General features: G+C 38.0%; 1 protein-coding gene across 2 annotated transcripts in view; it reads right to left on the bottom strand.

Annotated features, from left to right (window-relative positions):
• The window catches only part of LOC115222100 (lysosomal Pro-X carboxypeptidase), a 21,963-nt gene extending 5,999 nt beyond the window's left edge, over positions 1 to 15,964 (bottom strand). The window contains exons 1-8 of one of the 2 annotated variants that reach the window (XM_029792215.2): positions 15,737 to 15,964; positions 12,837 to 12,974; positions 11,756 to 11,857; positions 10,855 to 11,036; positions 9,791 to 9,948; positions 6,476 to 6,645; positions 5,697 to 5,855; positions 3,982 to 4,169 (exon numbers count right to left, since the gene is read on the bottom strand). In XM_029792215.2, coding sequence (XP_029648075.2) covers positions 3,982 to 4,169; positions 5,697 to 5,855; positions 6,476 to 6,645; positions 9,791 to 9,948; positions 10,855 to 11,036; positions 11,756 to 11,857; positions 12,837 to 12,974; positions 15,737 to 15,931 — 1,292 coding nt within the window. In that variant the 5' untranslated portion in view covers positions 15,932 to 15,964. The remainder of the gene's footprint in view (positions 1 to 3,981; positions 4,170 to 5,696; positions 5,856 to 6,475; positions 6,646 to 9,790; positions 9,949 to 10,854; positions 11,037 to 11,755; positions 11,858 to 12,836; positions 12,975 to 15,736) is intronic. The other variant, XM_036511209.1, reaches the window with a different exon arrangement.
• Positions 15,965 to 19,165: the final 3,201 nt, after the last annotated feature.

The raw sequence follows: 19,165 nt of genomic DNA, 5'->3' as shown, positions 1-19,165 counted from the left end.
TACTGAACACTTGGTGAAATTGATTAATAATTAATTAATTTTGCCCTCAATTGTTGAAATTATAATTAATCTCCCTCTGATTAATGCTTCGGATTTTACCGAAATAAGCATAGTGTTTGATGATTTTAACCCACGCTGGTGGAAAGGGGAGAACGGAGATTCTTCGCTTGCTTATTTGAATTTGTTGGCACTGTTAGTTACGAGCAAATCTTCGAAGAGGTATGTTCTTATTTTCAGTGTTTCCAAATCCAACCAAGGAATTTCTGAGCTGATGATAGAAGTGTTGTTTTGACTAATCTTGAAACGTACGTTCTCAAATAACCTTAGCATTTGATTTTTCGATGTCCTTACCCCCAAACTTTTGTGAGTTGAATTAAGCAAACACTATATATGAGAGAGATTTTCTTTAAGTATTAGAAATAGCTTTAAAAAAGTTTTTTTAGCTGCTATTTCTAATGAGTTCAGTATGCGGCAAAGTAATTTATTTTACTAGGCCCTTTTATATAATGTAATAATTTGAATTCGCCTTGAATGGTCCCTTTGCATACTGAACACTTGGTGAAATTGATTAATAATTAATTAATTTTGCCCTCAATTGTTGAAATTATAATTAATCTCCCTCTGATTAATGCTTCGGATTTTACCGAAATAAGCATAGTGTTTGATGAGTTTAACCCACGCTGGTGGAAAGGGGAGAACGGAGATTCTTCGCTTGCTTATTTGAATTTGTTGGCACTGTTAGTTACGAGCAAATCTTCGAAGAGGTATGTTCTTATTTTCAGTGTTTCCAAATCCAAACCAAGGAATTTCTGAGCTGATGATAGAAGTGTTGTTTTGACTAATCTTGAAACGTACGTTCTCAATAACCTTAGCATTTGATTTTTCGATGTCCTTACCCCCAACTTTTGTGAGTTGAATTAAGCAAACACTATATATGAGAGAGATTTTCTTTAAGTATTAGAAATAGCTTTAAAAAAGTTTTTTTAGCTGCTATTTCTAATGAGTTCAGTATGCGGCAAAGTAATTTATTTTACTAAGCCCTTTTATATAATGTAATAATTTGAATTCGCCTTGAATGGTCCCTTTGCATACTGAACACTTGGTGAAATTGATTAATAATTAATTAATTTTGCCCTCAATTGTTGAAATTATAATTAATCTCCCTCTGATTAATGCTTCGGATTTTACCGAAATAAGCATAGTGTTTGATGATTTTAACCCACGCTGGTGGAAAGGGGAGAACGGAGATTCTTCGCTTGCTTATTTGAATTTGTTGGCACTGTTAGTTACGAGCAAATCTTCGAAGAGGTATGTTCTTATTTTCAGTGTTTCCAAATCCAAACCAAGGAATTTCTGAGCTGATGATAGAAGTGTTGTTTTGACTAATCTTGAAACGTACGTTCTCAAATAACCTTAGCATTTGATTTTTCGATGTCCTTACCCCCAAACTTTTGTGAGTTGAATTAAGCAAACACTATATATGAGAGAGATTTTCTTTAAGTATTAGAAATAGTTTTAAAAAAGTTTTTTTAGCTGCTATTTCTAATGAGTTCAGTATGCGGCAAAGTAATTTATTTTACTAAGCCCTTTTATATAATGTAATAATTTGAATTCGCCTTGAATGGTCCCTTTGCATACTGAACACTTGGTGAAATTGATTAATAATTAATTAATTTTGCCCTCAATTGTTGAAAATATATATATATATATATATAAATATATGGTGTTAAACAGAGGTGTTATTCAAATTCTTTTACTTCTAACACATGTTTCGAAGATATCACTGGTATTATTCCAGAGGAATAAAATGGTGTAAAACAATGTAATCTTCTCTTCAGGGAAGTGAAGAAATGAAACTCGTCAATAAGACATTTTAACAGAAAATGATGGATATGTATAGTGATTAACTGAACGCTATTAAGATTGTTTCAAAAAAACCTTACAGGATATAACATCAAAGGTAGCCTATAGAAAGAGGTGAGATAAAGGAAAGAAAAACTAAATAAATGAGAAGTATATAACGATATGTATATTAAATAAAACCATATAGACTTGGAAAATATATATCTAGTGAATATGAAATCTAAGAAGAAGATGTTTAAATTACATATAATGATAGATATCATTTATATGAACTAAAGGTGTGTTTCTGCCACTATTTACATCAGTATGCACACTCTATAACCGTGTTTACAAGGGGATTTTTAGAAAAAAGAATAAAAAATAGTTCAGAATTACAGAGAAGACAGAATTCCTTGCCTTTATCATAAGGGATCGAAATTGAGAGAATCAACCAGTCTAAATTAAATTGTTTTTTGTGGTCTTTTAGATCCCAAATTAATTTACCACGTCCTGTACTGTTACGTTTATTCATATCCCTAAATGTAGGGTAATGATTAGAATTCTGTCTAATTTGTTATTTTCTTAAGAAAACCTCCATGCTATCGTTTGCTGACCTAATAGAAATAGCAGTCAAATCTCCCTTAAAATCACACCTACTATCTCAATAAATGGAAAGAGCACATTAAATAATCTTTTTGTAGTGAATCTTGCTCAGCCTTGCAAGCACTATTGCACACATGCACATGCATCTCTATTATGCATCTACTGCCTTGTTTTGCAATACGTCTGCGTCAGCTCAATTCTTCTCCCAACTCAAAGCACGTCGGATGTTCACATGCTCTGCGCTCATGTTTAGACATAATTCCCCCCCCCCCGTTAGACTCCTGTTTGGCCATGTAATTAACAGAGAAAATTATCTGTCTTGCGCATCACTCCAGCATACTTACACTGTCATCCTTGCTATCTCAGCAATTAACCACAACAGCACCAGACGCATTTCACTGTTGAGAAACATTCCAAGGCATTTACCATGCATTTATTTGTTTCCTTCGATCGTTCGTTTCCTTTCCAGGAAGCTCACTGGCAAGGGGAGTGTATGTAGTGAATCTTGCATGCATGAAGTGGATTCGATCCACCATAGCCAAATTTAATTTAATGCTGCAACAGAACTGTTCCCATGGTGGAACAATGGTTTTTCTCTGACGGCAGTTTTACATTTTCCAGATGCCTTTAGCTAGGCCGAAATAATGTTTTCACTACTTGACCCTTTCTAACCTCTTCTACTTCACCGAAAACAAGCTAAAATAGAGATAACAAGACCACCAACTAAATCTATTGTTCTCAATGATATATCTATCCTTATGGATCTTTATATAAGCAAGCACACCCCAAGCAAAAATCAGTTCGTCACAGTCATGACAACTCAATGGAGTTAGTCACAGTCAGTGACAAGTCAGCGAGGTCTGGCTGATCAACCTTGGTCAGAGGGAGAAAGCAACTGTGAGACAACACCCTGCAGTTCTCTCTAGCTCTAATTCTGCTCTCTTAAAACATCATCCTATCTCTCTCAGCAATTACTACTACTAAACAATGAAGAGGACACAAACACAAACTTTACTTTGTATGCTTTTGGATGCATCATTAACCTGCCCGTCGAGGCAAGGTATTGTAGCGTAACGGTAAATAAATACTTTCTTAAAACTTCATGCATTGTTCATCTTTCACATCCTACAGTATGCAACCATAGTCACAAATTTTTATTGTCACACCAGCTGACTTCGATATCATCATCATAATGTTTACAAAACACTAGCCGTTACGCGTTTTTAGACAACCTTAAAAATATAACATGGCTACATTTGGAATGTCTTTGATCAAAAGCCTTCTGGATCAAGGTTAGCCTGGGGTTACATAACAACAAATAAGTATAAAAGTAAATAAATAAATCTTCAATAAATAAAATGAAAATGGTGAGCTGGCAGAGATGTTAGCACACCGGGCGAAATGCTTAGCGGTATTTTGTTTGTCATTACGTTTTGAGTTCAAATTCTGCTGAGGTTGACTTTTCCTTATAAAGAAACAAAATGAATTATAAAGAAACAAAATCTTTAATAAAATATATAGAATCTAAGGATTTACCTGAAGACAATGTTAGATGAAGCTTGAATATTTTTACCACCATATTCTGTTGTGATCCAGTTAGGTCTGGGTACAACTTTCCACTGAGCATAACAAGATTCAGAAAACTGGGGGAAATTCCACTTGGTTGGGTAAAACATATCTGCGATGCCATCTGAGCAGCTTGGCATTATCATTTCTGTACAAGACTGACAATAAAACAAACAATCAAGAGTTTCTTATGTAAACACAGGGAACAATTTTTGAAAGGGACACAGTTAATCCTAGTCTATTTCTGGAGTTTCATTTACTGGCTCCTCATCCCTTCCTGCTTCCACCACCACTCAGGGAGAATCTGACCACCATTTTATGTCTTTTACTTGCTGGGTTTGAAGGAAGGGGCAGGGCCAATGAAGGTCCTCTGCAACCATTGAGCTTTGCAGGTCAACACCTGCAGGAAAGACATGAGCAGGGAGGAAATTTCAGTGGGCCAATAATTTGAGGAGGAAGGACTGGGTATAGGGGGTTAGTGTGGGGTTGGATAAGGGTGGAATTGGATGTAACAAAGGTGATGAGAAGGAGATGGAGAGATGAGTGGGTTGGAGTGGCTAAATTGAGGAGGTGTCAGAACAGAAGCTGTTATAAGGGCAATAGAAATGACAAACAGAGAGAGGAGACAGCCCCCTTGCAAGCCAGAGGCTGGAGTGTGTCTGTCAGTGATATAATACCAATCTTCATTAACCTTTAGGCATTCAGATTTCTTTGTCAAAAATATTGCATATTTATTCACATTGTTTTGAATAAATCACGCATTATTTTGTATTTTTAAAGATTTCAATGGTGTGTTTGAATATTTTTAGAATGACATTGTAGGGTAGGTGTGAGAGGTTGGATCTGGTCAGTTTTAACATAAAACAAGTACGACATTTGGGCCAGACATGGCTGGATTAAATGCTAAATGGTTAAGTCACACCCTGCCATCTCAAATAAGCCAACTGAACAGATTTTCACTCTTCTGAAGAAACTTATATTAATGATTGCCCACACTGTTGACTTGTCTAAACTACTGACCACATAAGTTCAGAATTTGTAAAAAAAGATATTCCATCACTAATTGTCACAGTGATGTGCAGAAAGGTCAGGTTCAACAGGCATGTGAACAGGTGGTGTTTAGCATTAATCCTGGAACTGAAACATCAGTCTTGTGATTAATGAGGAAGCCATGACCCCCAATCCCATTGCCAAATGAAATTCTTTATCACTCAACAAATATCTGAAAAATGTAGTCTTCTCTCTTGCATGTTACATTTGATTCCTCTTATGCTCAACTTTTCTCTCAATACATTTGTTGTACATGCACTGTGTTGTACATGCACACTGATGTTGCACATCCAACAGAGCATACTGCCTTCATTTCTCTCCAGTCTGTGCATTCAGGTCCCATGTCTCAGTACCATGGAGTATAGCCATTGGCACACAAGCATCATATAGTCTACCTTTCACTCTGAGAGAGAGTCCTTTTGTTGCCAATAGATGTGACAGCTCTCTGAACTTTCTCCATCCTATACACATACATACAGATATACAAATTCATATATACATATCAATCTTTTACTGAAATGCTAAATTACAAGGACATAAACAAACCAACACTAGTTTTCAGATGGCAATGGCGAGGGACAAACACAAAGATGCACACACACACACAAATGAGAGTGCAAGATAAAGTAACTCACCTGATAGCTCCATCCTAAATCTGCCTCATTATTGATTAAGCTGAAGTTCAAGCATGGAGTGTTACCTGTTGTGTTGTAATAGACTTGTAGAGATTTGGCTAGAGCAAAGACGAGGTGTTTACCATCCAGATTAGGGTCATTCAGTGGTGCACAGATTTTCTGATGAGTAAACATTGATCGAGGGTTTCATGTGGAAGAAGGAAAATTTGGGGAGAGAGAGAGAGAGACACACACACACAGACAATGTATTCGGTTACTAGGTTGTTGGAGCATTACTGATGTCATAATCATTGCGAAAGAATTACAAAAGTAGAAACATTGCCAGATGAGACTGGAGCCTGGTGCAGCCTTCCGGCTTCCCAGATCCCCGGTCGAACCGTCCAACCCATGCTAGCATGGAGAACGGACATTAAACGATGATGATGATGATGATGATGATAAAGCTGGGATGAAATTTCTTCATTCACATCACCTCCACCACCCACCATTCCGCATTTTCTCTAATCCAACAGGTGGATTTGAACTCAACACTGTAAGTTAACATAAAGCAAGTTAGTTATGCATTGTTATTGGAGTGGTTGGCGTTAGGAAGGGCATCCAGCTGTAGAAACACTGCCAGATAAGACCGGAGCCTGGTGCAGCCTTCTGGCTTCCCAGATCCCCGGTCGAACCGTCCAACCCATGCTAGCATGGAGAACGGACGTTAAACGACGATGATGATGACGATGATGATGATGTCTATGATACAGTGAAATTGGAACCAACATCTCTTCACTTACGTTCACTGGCCAGGCAGGTAGGGGTTCAACAAAATTGGCTGAGTAAGGATAATTTACAGAGGCCAAATAAATCCAAGTTGTACTCAGCCATTTCTTGAAGTCATCAACGTTGGAGCTTTCTAGGCTTGAACACAACTTTAATTCTTCAGACAGAAACTTCAGGCCTTCACCTGTAAAAATAGTATTTAGTAAATATCTCATGATATTATATTTCAGATGAGTCAATGACACAAATTTATATAAAACGTATTTACAGCTGGATGTCAACGATGGCCAATTCTACCTTCCAATGAATTGTCACTAGTGTCATCGTTACCAGCGTTGCCTTACTAGCACTTGTGCTGGTGGCATGTGAAAAAACATTCGAGTGAGGTCGTTGCCAGTGCCAACATTCGAGCATGGCCGTTGCCAGTACCGCCTGACTGGCCCTCGTGCCAGTGGCACGTAAAAGCACCTACTACACTCTCAGAATGGTTGGCATTAGGAAGGGCATCCAGCTGTAGAAACTCTGCCAAATCAAGATTGGAGCCTGGTGCAGCCATCTGGTTCACCAGTCCTCAGTCAAATCATCCAGCCCATGCTAGCATAGAAAGCGGATGTTAAACGATGATGATGATGTCACACTAAATCCTTTTCTCAACAAATCAATTGGTACCTATTTTGTCAACAGTTAACTCTACCCCCACAAACCAACTACCACAGTCACATATCAATACTTTTCTCAACTAATTGACTGATGCTTATTTCTTTAACAGAAGCAGTTTCTATAGTAAAAATCAGTAGCAGTTGCATGTCAGCAATTTCTGAACCAATGAGCATATAGCCCAAGTATTTATGTATGAATACCAAGAGTATATAGCCCAAGTATTTATGTATGAATACCAAGAGTATATAGCCGAAGTATTTATGTATGAATACCAAGTGTATATAGCCCAAGTATTTATGTATGAATACCAAGAGTATATAGCCCAAGTATTTATGTATGAATACCAAGAGTATATAGCCCAAGTATTTATGTATGAATACCAAGAGTATATAGCCGAAGTATTTATGTATGAATACCAAGTGTATATAGCCCAAGTATTTATGTATGAATACCAAGAGTATATAGCCCAAGTATTTATGTATGAATACCAAGAGTATATAGCCCAAGTATTTATGTATGAATACCAAGTGTATATAGCCCAAGTATTTATGTATGAATACCAAGAGTATATAGCCCAAGTATTTATGTATGAATACCAAGAGTTTATAGCCCAAGTATTTATGTATGAATACCAAGTGTATATAGACCAAGTATTTATGTATGAATACCAAGAGTATATAGCCCAAGTATTTATGTATGAATACCAAGAGTATATAGCCCAAGTATTTATGTATGAATACCAAGTGTATATAGACCAAGTATTTATGTATGAATACCAAGAGTATATAGCCCAAGTATTTATGTATGAATACCAAGAGTATATAGCCCAAGTATTTATGTATGAATACCAAGAGTATATAGCCCAAGTATTTATGTATGAATACCAAGAGTATATAGCCCAAGTATTTATGTATGAATACCAAGTGTATATAGCCCAAGTATTTATGTATGAATACCAAGAGTATATAGCCCAAGTATTTATGTATGAATACCAAGTGTATATAGCCCAAGTATTTATGTATGAATACCAAGAGTATATAGCCCAAGTATTTATGTATGAATACCAAGAGTATATAGCCCAAGTATTTATGTATGAATACCAAGAGTATATAGCCCAAGTATTTATGTATGAATACCAAGAGTATATAGCCCAAGTATTTATGTATGAATACCAAGAGTATATAGCCCAAGTATTTACGTATACATGTATATTTTCTTTTATTTTAAATTTTCATTTGTTTAAGTCATTAGACTGTGGTCGTACTTGGGGACCACCGTGAAGAATTCTAGTTGTAAGAATTGACACCAGCACTTATTATCTGTTAAGCTTAGTACTTATTCTATCAGTCTCTTTTGCTGAACCACTAAGTTACAGGGAGATAAACACAACACCGGTTGTTAAGTGGTATTGGTGTACAAATACATACACACGCACACACACACACAGATATATATAATTATACTCCTGGAAATTATATTGTATGGTTTCATGTACCTTATTATGGGCCAATTAATGCTGTACTTCATATTATCCTTCTTCAGTCACCATTCAAAATCTATTAAAGATGTTGAATGTCTTATTGTTATTCTTAAAGCTGGCAAAATGGTTACAATAACGATTCTTAAATGAATCAACCATCTGCCCAATGTAAACGTACATGTGTGCACGGTACATTTATATACAAGATTTGTACTCATACAGAGATCCATCAAAGGACATTTTGATTTTTCTCTGCATGAGCATTTATATTTATTTGTATATAAGGCAGTCCTGACTCCATTTACCAGTGTTGTTACCATGCTAGCTGTATCATAAGTATTTCTACTTCTACAAATTGGTTGCAGTTGGTGTTTATCAATGCGGTTTACATCTCCTTGGTTGATATTTAAATGCAACTGTTCACCAGATCCAATAGATGGGTTATTGAACCTTTGCCACATTTTGCTATTGTTTATGCAATGCATAAGCTGCTCTAAATTAGCAGAGTTGGCATAGGACACCTTCACAGTGTGACAATTTAAAATAGCATGATACCGATTAGATTTAAGAAAACACTTGTCCAAAGCAGCAAAAAATTTTCCAATGATCTTCGTTGAAACATGCAAACCAAAAACCAGGTTGTCTAGCTTACAAAAAAAAAAGGGTTTCTAATTCCAAACAGTCTGGTCTTATATATAGTTCCAGGAATAAGACACCTGATGACAATCTGAGATCAAACAGACTGAAAGTTTTGTAGATACTAATATTCCTTCAAATATCCATCTCTAAGGGAGGATTTAATTAACCTAAATAATCATAATCTCATAATTTAGCGTCTGCTTTCCATGCTAGCATGGGTTGGACGGTTCAACTGGGGTCTGTGAAGCCAGAAGGCTGCACCAGGCTCCAGTCTGATCTGGCAGTGTTTCTACGGCTGGATGCCCTTCCTAACGCCAACCACTCCGTGAGTGTAGTGGGTGCTTTTTACGTGCCACTGGCACAGGTGCCAGACGGAGCTGGCAAACGGCCACAGACAGATGGTGCTTTTTACATGCCACCAGCACAGGGGCCAGGCGAGGCTGGCAAGATCTAATTAATTATAGTGTTATTAACAACAGCTTATCTCAGCAGACATTTTGATATTTAAAAAAATATCATTCGAAAATAAAATATAAAAATCTTCACTTACTGTATTTTCCAAGATCATCAATCACTTTCCAACTTTTCCGGATGTTTCCTGGACAATGTTCACCTCCAAGTTTAAATGTGTTTGTTGTGACAGTATATATCCCATTGCATTTAGACATCCCAGGAAATCCCCAAATTGGAGCAGAGGCTGCAATTGACCTGTAGGTCAACATAACAAAAACAACAGCAATGTAATGTAGTAATGGCTAAATTAGTGTTGACATAGTTAATAATAAAGTACTAAATAGCTAACGAGAAATAATTATGTGGTGGCATAAATAGACAAACGAATTAGTTTTAACATTTAGTACTTAAAACCCGAAACAGGAAGAGAGAAAGGACTGTTAGATGGAAACTGAGATGAAGCCCACCATGTGTGTATGTGTGTGTGTGGTGTGTGTGTGTGTGTGTGTGTGTGTGTGTGTTGTGTAGATATCATCAGCATCATTTCAGATCTATTTTTCATGCTGCTATGGGTTGGGTGGATTGTCAAGGCTGGGATTGGCACAAATTTGAGGCTACTGCTCATCTAGATGGGTCAAGAGGCCTTATTTCATTCATTTTTGGTTAGGTTTCTTCAGCTGCATGTCCTTCCCAACACCAACCGCTTTACAGTGTACTGGGTGCCTTTTTTTGTGGCCCCAGTACTAGAAAGGTGCCATGGCCTCAACAAAATTAAAAGGTCTTCACAACCTCATGCTTTACAATGTGCACTGGGTGCATTTTTCATGACACCAGCACTAGGGAGGTAGCCATGTACCCAGCATAACAAAAGAGACTTCAAAACCCCTCATCTCTCTTAATTCCTCAGCTTCTTTACTCTTTATATCTTGATATAATTGTTGCTAAAAACAGGATGATTTTGGTTTGAATGTCCCTGATCAAAGACTCCTTTCATTGGTATTGAGCTTGGACTCAGTAACATAAAACCAATGGTGAAGACATCAATAATTATGATGACAAGGATGAGGAACAAAAAGGAGAAGAAGAAGAACAACAACAACGACTACAACAACAAAGGGTTAAAATAAAGGGTGGCATTGAAATAAGTCGGTATTTTCTTACCCAACAATCACTCCAGCATATTTCATTCGAAACCAAGCTGATAACATCCCACCATAGGAACCACCAAAGGCCACAACAGAACTGTTTTGGGCACCTTTTATGGTGGATTTCATGTGTTGAATCAGTTTGGCATAGTCTTCGAGAGCTTGTTCTGATGTTAAGTAGGACAGCTTTACAGGATCCTACAAGAAGAAAATAACAAATTATCATCACCATTGTCATCACCACCACCACCACCACCAACACCACCATCATCAAATGTGGACATGGCTGTAAAGTTTGCTTCTCAGCTCTGTGGTTTCAGGTTTTATCCCACTATGAGGCACTCAGGGCATGTTTTCTACTTAAGCTTTCAGTTGACAGACACTGTACAGAAGCCAGTAATATAAATATATATATAGACTTCTTTCAGATGCAGAAACCATCCCTTAAATGACAGCCAACCCTCCAATGGATGTCCTCCTTTTTTTTGTCACATAAAAACGCTCAAGGATACCACAATCATTGTTGGAATAATGAATGTGAAGTCAAAAGAAATTGGGTGAGGAAAGCAATATGGCCGGTTAGTTTTGTAAACAAGAAATATCAGGAATGAAAGCTTCCAGTAAGCTTTTATATGCACACACAAATTCCTCGACCAGTTTAACACCACAGCATGGCTCTTGATATGAACATTTAGACTAGGTCTCTAGTTTAAGGGCAGATACCCTGTTATTTTGAAGCATTGCTTCCTCCAAAAGTAAACTTAGCAGTCTTAGTTTCTCCCTCCCTCCCTTTTCCCTTGCTAGTCTTTACGGCCCTACAAAAGGGTCACTGTCACCATCTTTTTCTCTTTGACCAAACTATGTTAACAGTATGGAAAAAAATGTGGGGTTAATATAACAAAAGTTTAGCGTCCCACCTTATAAGACTCTGTCCCATATGGTAATGACTTGCCATAGTAACGATGCTCAGCAAAGACCAACATGGCACCAAATTCTCCAGCAATGTCCATCATGAAACCCTGCAGATAAAATGAAACATCTTGAAAGAAAATTTTGGTAGAATTTTTCAGCCAAAGATCAAAGACAAGCAATATTTGTAGAATAAGTTAGGTTTAATTAAGACTAGCAACACATCCCAACGTTGCCAGGTGTTATGACCTACATCTGCATTGTATTATTTGCTCCTTTTTTAAGGGCAGAATTGGCACAACTGATATATAATGAACTGGATTACTGGTGTAATGGTGGCAGTTATTGTTTGTTTAAAAGTGAAAGTGGGGAGGGTACAGTTTTTCCTTTTTTGTTCATGAAAGTGCTTTCACTTCTTAAGAAGGATCACAAGCTGTACATTGTTTCATCGTATAAAAAGGGGTTAATACAATTTTGCCCAGAAATCACATTTTCAAAATTTTTATTTCCCCCTGTCCTCACTGCAATTTCTTAATTTGTAACTTTCTTTCAAATTTTTTTATTTTTTATCCAGGTAGAAAAATACAAAGATTACAAATCTGGGAAATATATTTTCTTTTTCAAGTTTAATTTTTCTTAAAGAAACACTCAAAGCCCCTTCCCCCACCTCGCACACCCATCATCTACCCACTTTCAAAAAGCGAAAATCTCCCAATGTTTCACTTTCATCTGATGTTTCATGCATGCGTAGAATTTTACTGAAATAGCAGATGTAAAAAATACCAGACTTCCACCAGAAAACCTGACATGCTAGAAACAACAGGTAAATGACATTATTTCTGAAGAAATTTCCCCCCAACACTGCTTGACAACCGATGCTGGTGTGTTTACGTTCCCATAACTTAGCGGTTCGGCAAAAGAGACTGATAGACTAAGTCCTTGGATCGGTTTGCTCGACTAAAAGGTGGTGCTCCAGCATGGCCGCAGTCAAACAAAGGTAAAGAGTAAAAGAGAAAAATGACAATGATGGTGATGATGATGACAACGACGATGATGATGAATGACATGTATAATTACAGTTATACTGACCGAGTTTTCTAAAAACCAGACAATATCTCCTTCATTGCCAGTGTAAAAGAATATTGGGCCTCCATTTCCATCCCACCACTGAGTGGACACAAGGTATCTTTGCTGGTAGGTGTCTGTGTTCCGGCCAAAGTGGTCAACCTAAGAAAGAGTAGATAAAAACAAAAACAATTACCAAGTTACGTGTCACAGGTGTTATGTATTGCGTTACATGCCACTACTGTGTTATGTTACATGTTACTGATGTCTAGTGTTACATGTTACTTCTCCCCATTAATCATGTTTAATCATGAAATTTACTTTATAAAAAAAACATTTGGTGATATGGCAGTACCCGTCTGATAAGGGGACATACATCACAACCATATGTGCGCAACATGGTGATCTCATATCAAGATAGACAGCACATGACCTTGCAGTGAGAATTTTCTTCAGGTCGAGTAGCCCATCTCTCGCAAAAGGTCTCTGAATATAAGGGTTGCTTAAGAATGTTGAACAAAACACCCATATTTCCAGAGGTGAATTATTCAAACTCCAAAGAATTCCTCTCAACACATAGCTATGATGCTCCTCCATTACCTCTGCTCTTTTGTGTTCACCTATATCTTGGAAAACCCACTGTCATCCCTGAATGTTGTTCTTCTTTGGTTATTTCATGTTACTGTGAACGTGGCTTTGTACCAGTGTCACCAATTTTCTGCTGCTTCTAGAATGATGAGCCGACAGAAGTTTTTCCTATTATGCACTTGCCATACATCTTTAGATGGATAGTGTCCATGATGCGTTGGGGGTAACCATTATAGTTGGATATATGTCCATGCTGCATCGAGGTCACCACTTTAGATGGACAGGTTGTGGTGCCATCTAATGTGACTCTACTCAGAAGTCTATAATATCATTTGACAGGAACATGGTATAAAGAAATACATGGAACAAGGCGGTAACTTCAAATACCTTTAATGTGGCCACACGTACATATACAAGCTGGATGATAAATGAAAATGGTTTGATGTGTGGGAACCATGGTCTTCTCTTGTGTGTTGCCTCCTATCTGCTTGCTGGCATGTGGTGTGAGAGAGAGAGACTAGATCACATCTTTACTGTCTGATGTCTTGGCGAGAAAAAGGAAGAGATGAGTCTCTGAACCTCAATGTTGCTTATGCCCTCTACTGGATAGCTTGTTTAAACCCACTGTCAAGGCAGCTAACTGTGCCTACAGAGACACCCCTTAGACTGGAAGTGGTCAATTAAGGGTAGTGTAGACGGAGTAGGTGTGCACTAGGAGGACACAGAAGAATGAACAATGGCAAAACAGTTGTATCATCATCATTGTTTAGTGTCCGCTTTCCATGCTGGCATGGGTTGGACGGTGCAACTGGGGTCTGGGAAGCCAGAAGGCTGCACCAGGCCCAGTCTGATCTGGCAATGTTTCTACGGCTGGATGCCCTTCCTAACACCAACCACTCCATGAGTGTAGTGGGTGCTTTTTACATGCCAGCGGCACAGGTGCCAGACGAGGCTGGCAAATGGCCACGATCGGATGGTGTTTTTTATGTGCCACCAGCACGGAGGCCAGACGAGGCTGGCAACGGCCAATTGTATAAACAATTGAAATTGATAAAAAAGATAACAATGCAAGTATGTTCAAGGAAAACGTTCAGCAAAGAAAAATGTCCAATCAAATAGAACAAAGTGTATATGTACAATGATACAGCAAGAGAGAAAATATGAATGCGGTGTCTATAACAACATAAGTCTATTCTCTGGAACAGTCACTGGCGAGGCAAAGTTAAGAAATGTAAATAGTCTGAGACACAGAACATCCGACATGCAAACGTGATAACAACTGTCCAGGAAACTGGAAATCACAGGATGCAAAAGTCAAAGTGCTTGAGATGCAATGTTGGATGCTGAGACATGAGCAGTGCCAAGACTTTGTATGGAGAGAGAGGGGGGGGTGACGAAGTTTACCTTAACTTTCAATGGTCATAGCAATGTATTGTATATATGTCATCATTATATATATCATCATCATCGTTTAACATCTGCTTCCCAGCAGTGGGTGATTTTTAAAGCACCATTCGGGCGTGGAAAGGCTTCCCACTTGCCAGAACAGATTGGGGATCTTTTCCTTTTGAACGGCACATGTCAACACAATTTCTAGTTAACTAAACACTTTTAAACTTCGTATACTGGTAGAATGTGTCAAAATAAAACATTTTTTCTCTTGGCTTTCTTGAGAAAATTGTAATTTGTAAGACGCAGCAGATGATTTTAGCTCAATAGAGGCCATAGGATCGGTTAAAATTCGAAAAATTAAACTACGTTAAACTTACAAATTACAATTTTCTCAAGAAAGCCAAGAGAAAAAAATGTTTTATTTTGACACATTCTACCAGTATACGAAGTTTAAAAGTGTTTAGTTAACTAGAAATTGCGTTGAAAACTGCCGTTCAAAAGGAAAAGATCCTAGATTGGAGCCTGGTGCAGCTTCCTGGCTCGCCAGTCCTCAGACAAACCGTCCAATCCATGGCAGCATGGAAAGCAGACGTTAAACGATGATGATGGTGATGATGATATCTATGATATTGCTATACCATTGAAAGTTTAGGTAAACTTCGTTACTCACTCTCTCTTTCTCTCCCCCACACAAAAATGAACAGACCTGCCCTGACCATACACCTGTAGTTGAAAATATTATCATTATTACTTTTTTACTCAATCTTTCACAAACAGACAAAACCCTTTGTAACCTTTCGTCTTGTTTTGTCCCTTTATATTTTCCAATCATATTTGTCAGTAGTAGTAGTAATAGTAGTAGTAGTAGTAGTAGTAGTAGTAGTAGTAGTAGTAGAAGAAGAAGAAGAAGAAGAAATGATGATGTAAACAAAATATGGGCTTACAGGTTGAGTGAAGTACCAAGTTTCGAACTTGGTATGGAAGTATTCTACAGAGAGAACTGGTTCATAGTAAGGTGTATACTTCGAAGATGTGGTCAACTGTCTTCTTAGTGGCAGACCATGAAGAAATGCATGAGTGGACAAGATGAAAGCGTAAATAATAAGTAGAGACAAAGGCAAAAGGACGTTGCAAGCCATTACAACAAACTGTAGCAATGAGAACTAAACTAAATGCGCAGGAAGAGTGAGGTGGAAGGTAATATTTTCCTAAGAGGTCGAATTACATGACAAGGTCTTTTGACAGTCAACGAACGATAACGGCAGAGGAAGGCACACGACGTCTTTAGCCCAGAGTAATAGCCGGCTTTTCAAGTGTTTGATGGGGTGTGGGAGACAGACAGTATGTTGTGTAAGTGAAGTGCTTCTGTTAGTGTGTGTGAAGAGACAGACATACATATACACATACACCGAGTAAAAAATTACTATGAATCGGCCATACATACATACATACACACACACACATACATAGATACATACACACACACACATACATACATACATACACACACACATACTTACACACACACACACACACACACATAGATACATACACACACACACATACATGCAGACATACATATACACATACACCGAGTAAAAAATTACGATGAATCGGCCATACATACATACATACACACACACATACATAGATACATACACACACACACACACATACATGCATACATACATATACACATACACCGAGTAAAAAATCAGTTATCTCTCTCTTTCACACATTACTCTCTCTGTCTCTTCGCACACACTAACAGAAGCACTTCACTTACACAACATACTGTCTGTCTCCCACACCCCATCAAACACACACAGGCCGATTTCAAAGAGAAACCTTCTCGTCATAAAATCGCTTCCTCTTAGTCTCTTTCGCTCTCATTACTTATGTAAAAAAATAAAAGTTTTTTACGGAAATCTGTGCTACGACATGCGAAACTTCGCCTTTTTCGCTTTTAATTTGATTTCTTCTAGTGTAACTGGTAATTCTCGTATAACATTATATAAAATAGGCGGCGAGCTGGCAGAACCGTTAGCACGCCGGGCAAAATGCTTAGCGGTATTTCGTCCGCCCTCACGTTCTGAGTTCAAATTCCGCCGAAGTCGACTTTGCCTTTCATCCTCTCGGGGTCGATAAATTAAGCACCAGTTACGCACTGGGGACGATGTAATCGACTTAAACCGTTTGTCTCTCCTTGTTTGTCCTCTCTGTGTTTAGCCCCTTGTGGGTAGTAAAGAAATAATTATATAAAATATTTTAAATTTCTTTTTCTGCTCACAACGCTGCAGTCACGGTATCCTCAAACGGTTCAGTATTTTTTGGTATCGATCTTGATAAACAATCAGCATGTTCTAATTTCTTAGATGGCATAAGCTCCATCCTAAAATCGTAACTTAGTAATACAGTACCCCAGTGTTGCAACCTATTAGCAGTAAGGGTAGGGATTCCTTTCTTCGACCCATATGTAGATAATAACGGACTCAGTCTGTAGTCGAAAACTTCTTCCGTATAAGAATCTATGACATTTTATGACGAAAATAATCGCTAGAGCCGCTTTTTCAATTTAGCTGTAATTTTTTTCTGCTGGTAGCAGAGAACGAGATGCGTGGGCCACGGCCTTTGTGTTATAATCCTCGTATTTATGTAGAATTATGTAGCGATTATTGTGTCACTATAGAGCAGTAATTCACCTGAATTACTGATAACGGCTCATGGGTGAATATTATCTATCTTGACTTTGCTAAAGCCTTCAGTTCTGTGCCACACAAACGACTCATGGCAAAACTCTCTGCAACTGGTGTGAAAGAAGATTTCTATAACTGGCTGAAGTCCTTCATTCTCGGTCGAGAAGAGGTAGTCACAGTTTAAGGACATCATTCTTCACTCTATGAGATGACATCTGGTGTACCACAGGGATCCGTTCTTGAACCTCTACTGATTGTTACATATATTAATGATATAGATGTCAACTTGAAGAATCTTACAACGTTGAAATATGCAGATGATATCAAGCTGTACCTTGAGATAAAAAGAACAGATTCTATACGCTATAAATCTTTCCTGCAATCAAACCTGGACACAATGCAACAATGGATCTCTGACTGGCAACTCAAACTAGCTGTGGACAAATGTGTTACCATGCACTTTGGGAGGAAAAACCCAGCTTTTACATACTCCCTCAACAACACCAATCTTAAGAAGTCTGTTAGTGAACGTGACCTGGATATTACTGTAAACAGCGATCTGCGTAGGACAAACCAGATCACTAAGATTGTCAAGAAGGCTAAGGGTATCTTAACATCACTGAGAAAGACCGTTGTCAGTCGCTCTTCAACTGTGTATGTCTATGGTACATGCACACTTGGAGTTTGGAACTCCTATCTTGCTCAGCATATCAATCTCCTGGAAAATGTTCAGAGACGTGTAACGAACGAATACCCGCCGTCAGGTTTCTACCATACTCTGAACGTCTTGCTTCATTGATGCTCCGACGTTTGGAAACTGACTTGGCAGACACTCACAAGATTATCGACCATCTTCCCAACAACAACAACCCTGGGCACCTTTTTGAATTGCATATGTCAAACACTTGTGGACATGCTTACTAAACAAAAACCAACAGAACACCCATGACTTTCAGAAACATTTTTTTCACGATCAGAATTGTTGAAGCATGGGATAAACTACCCAGCACACCAGTTGTTAGTTGTCATGTCACTACATCCTTCAAAACTCCTGAAATTCGCCAACTGTACACCTGATGGCCCCCCGCCACCTATGTTTCTTTTTTTTAATATATTTATAGTGCATCTGAGTACTGTATACAATTACAATTTCAATTGTGATATATTGTACGTACACACACACACTCGTGTGTGAGTTCTTTCCGTCAGTAGTTTATCTATTCTAGGATCTCTCATTCTTAATCATTTTCAGTTACATCAAAGACAGTCATTAACGACCGCAAAGAAAACATAGACTCATTGATACTCACCTTACTCTCTTCCCCCCTCTCTCTCGCTGTTCTTATTTTTTTACAGCATGAAACTTCACAACTTCCTATACACAGTTTTTAAAAAAATCTTGCAAAAAGGTCATTGCTGCTATCTATTTCGACAAACTTCATCTAATCACCTCTCTCTCTCTCTCTCCAACTCTCAGCGCTGACCTAAAACTGACGATCTCTCAGCGACTGACACAGCACATTGTCTCCCCTTCCCCATCATTACACTTTTATATTATCTGGGGTGTATAAAAAAAAAAAAAAAAACAGTCGTCACTGTTTCCTCAATTACTACAACTTCGACTAAAAGAAGAAAAAAAACATCTCTTCTCACGTAGACCGACAATTTACACTCCTC

The sequence above is a fragment of the Octopus sinensis genome, linkage group LG19 (assembly GCF_006345805.1).
Source record: "Octopus sinensis linkage group LG19, ASM634580v1, whole genome shotgun sequence".
Taxonomy (NCBI): domain Eukaryota; kingdom Metazoa; phylum Mollusca; class Cephalopoda; order Octopoda; family Octopodidae; genus Octopus; species Octopus sinensis.
Note: the sequence above shows the minus strand (reverse complement) of the source record. Positions and strands in the feature narration are given on the sequence as shown.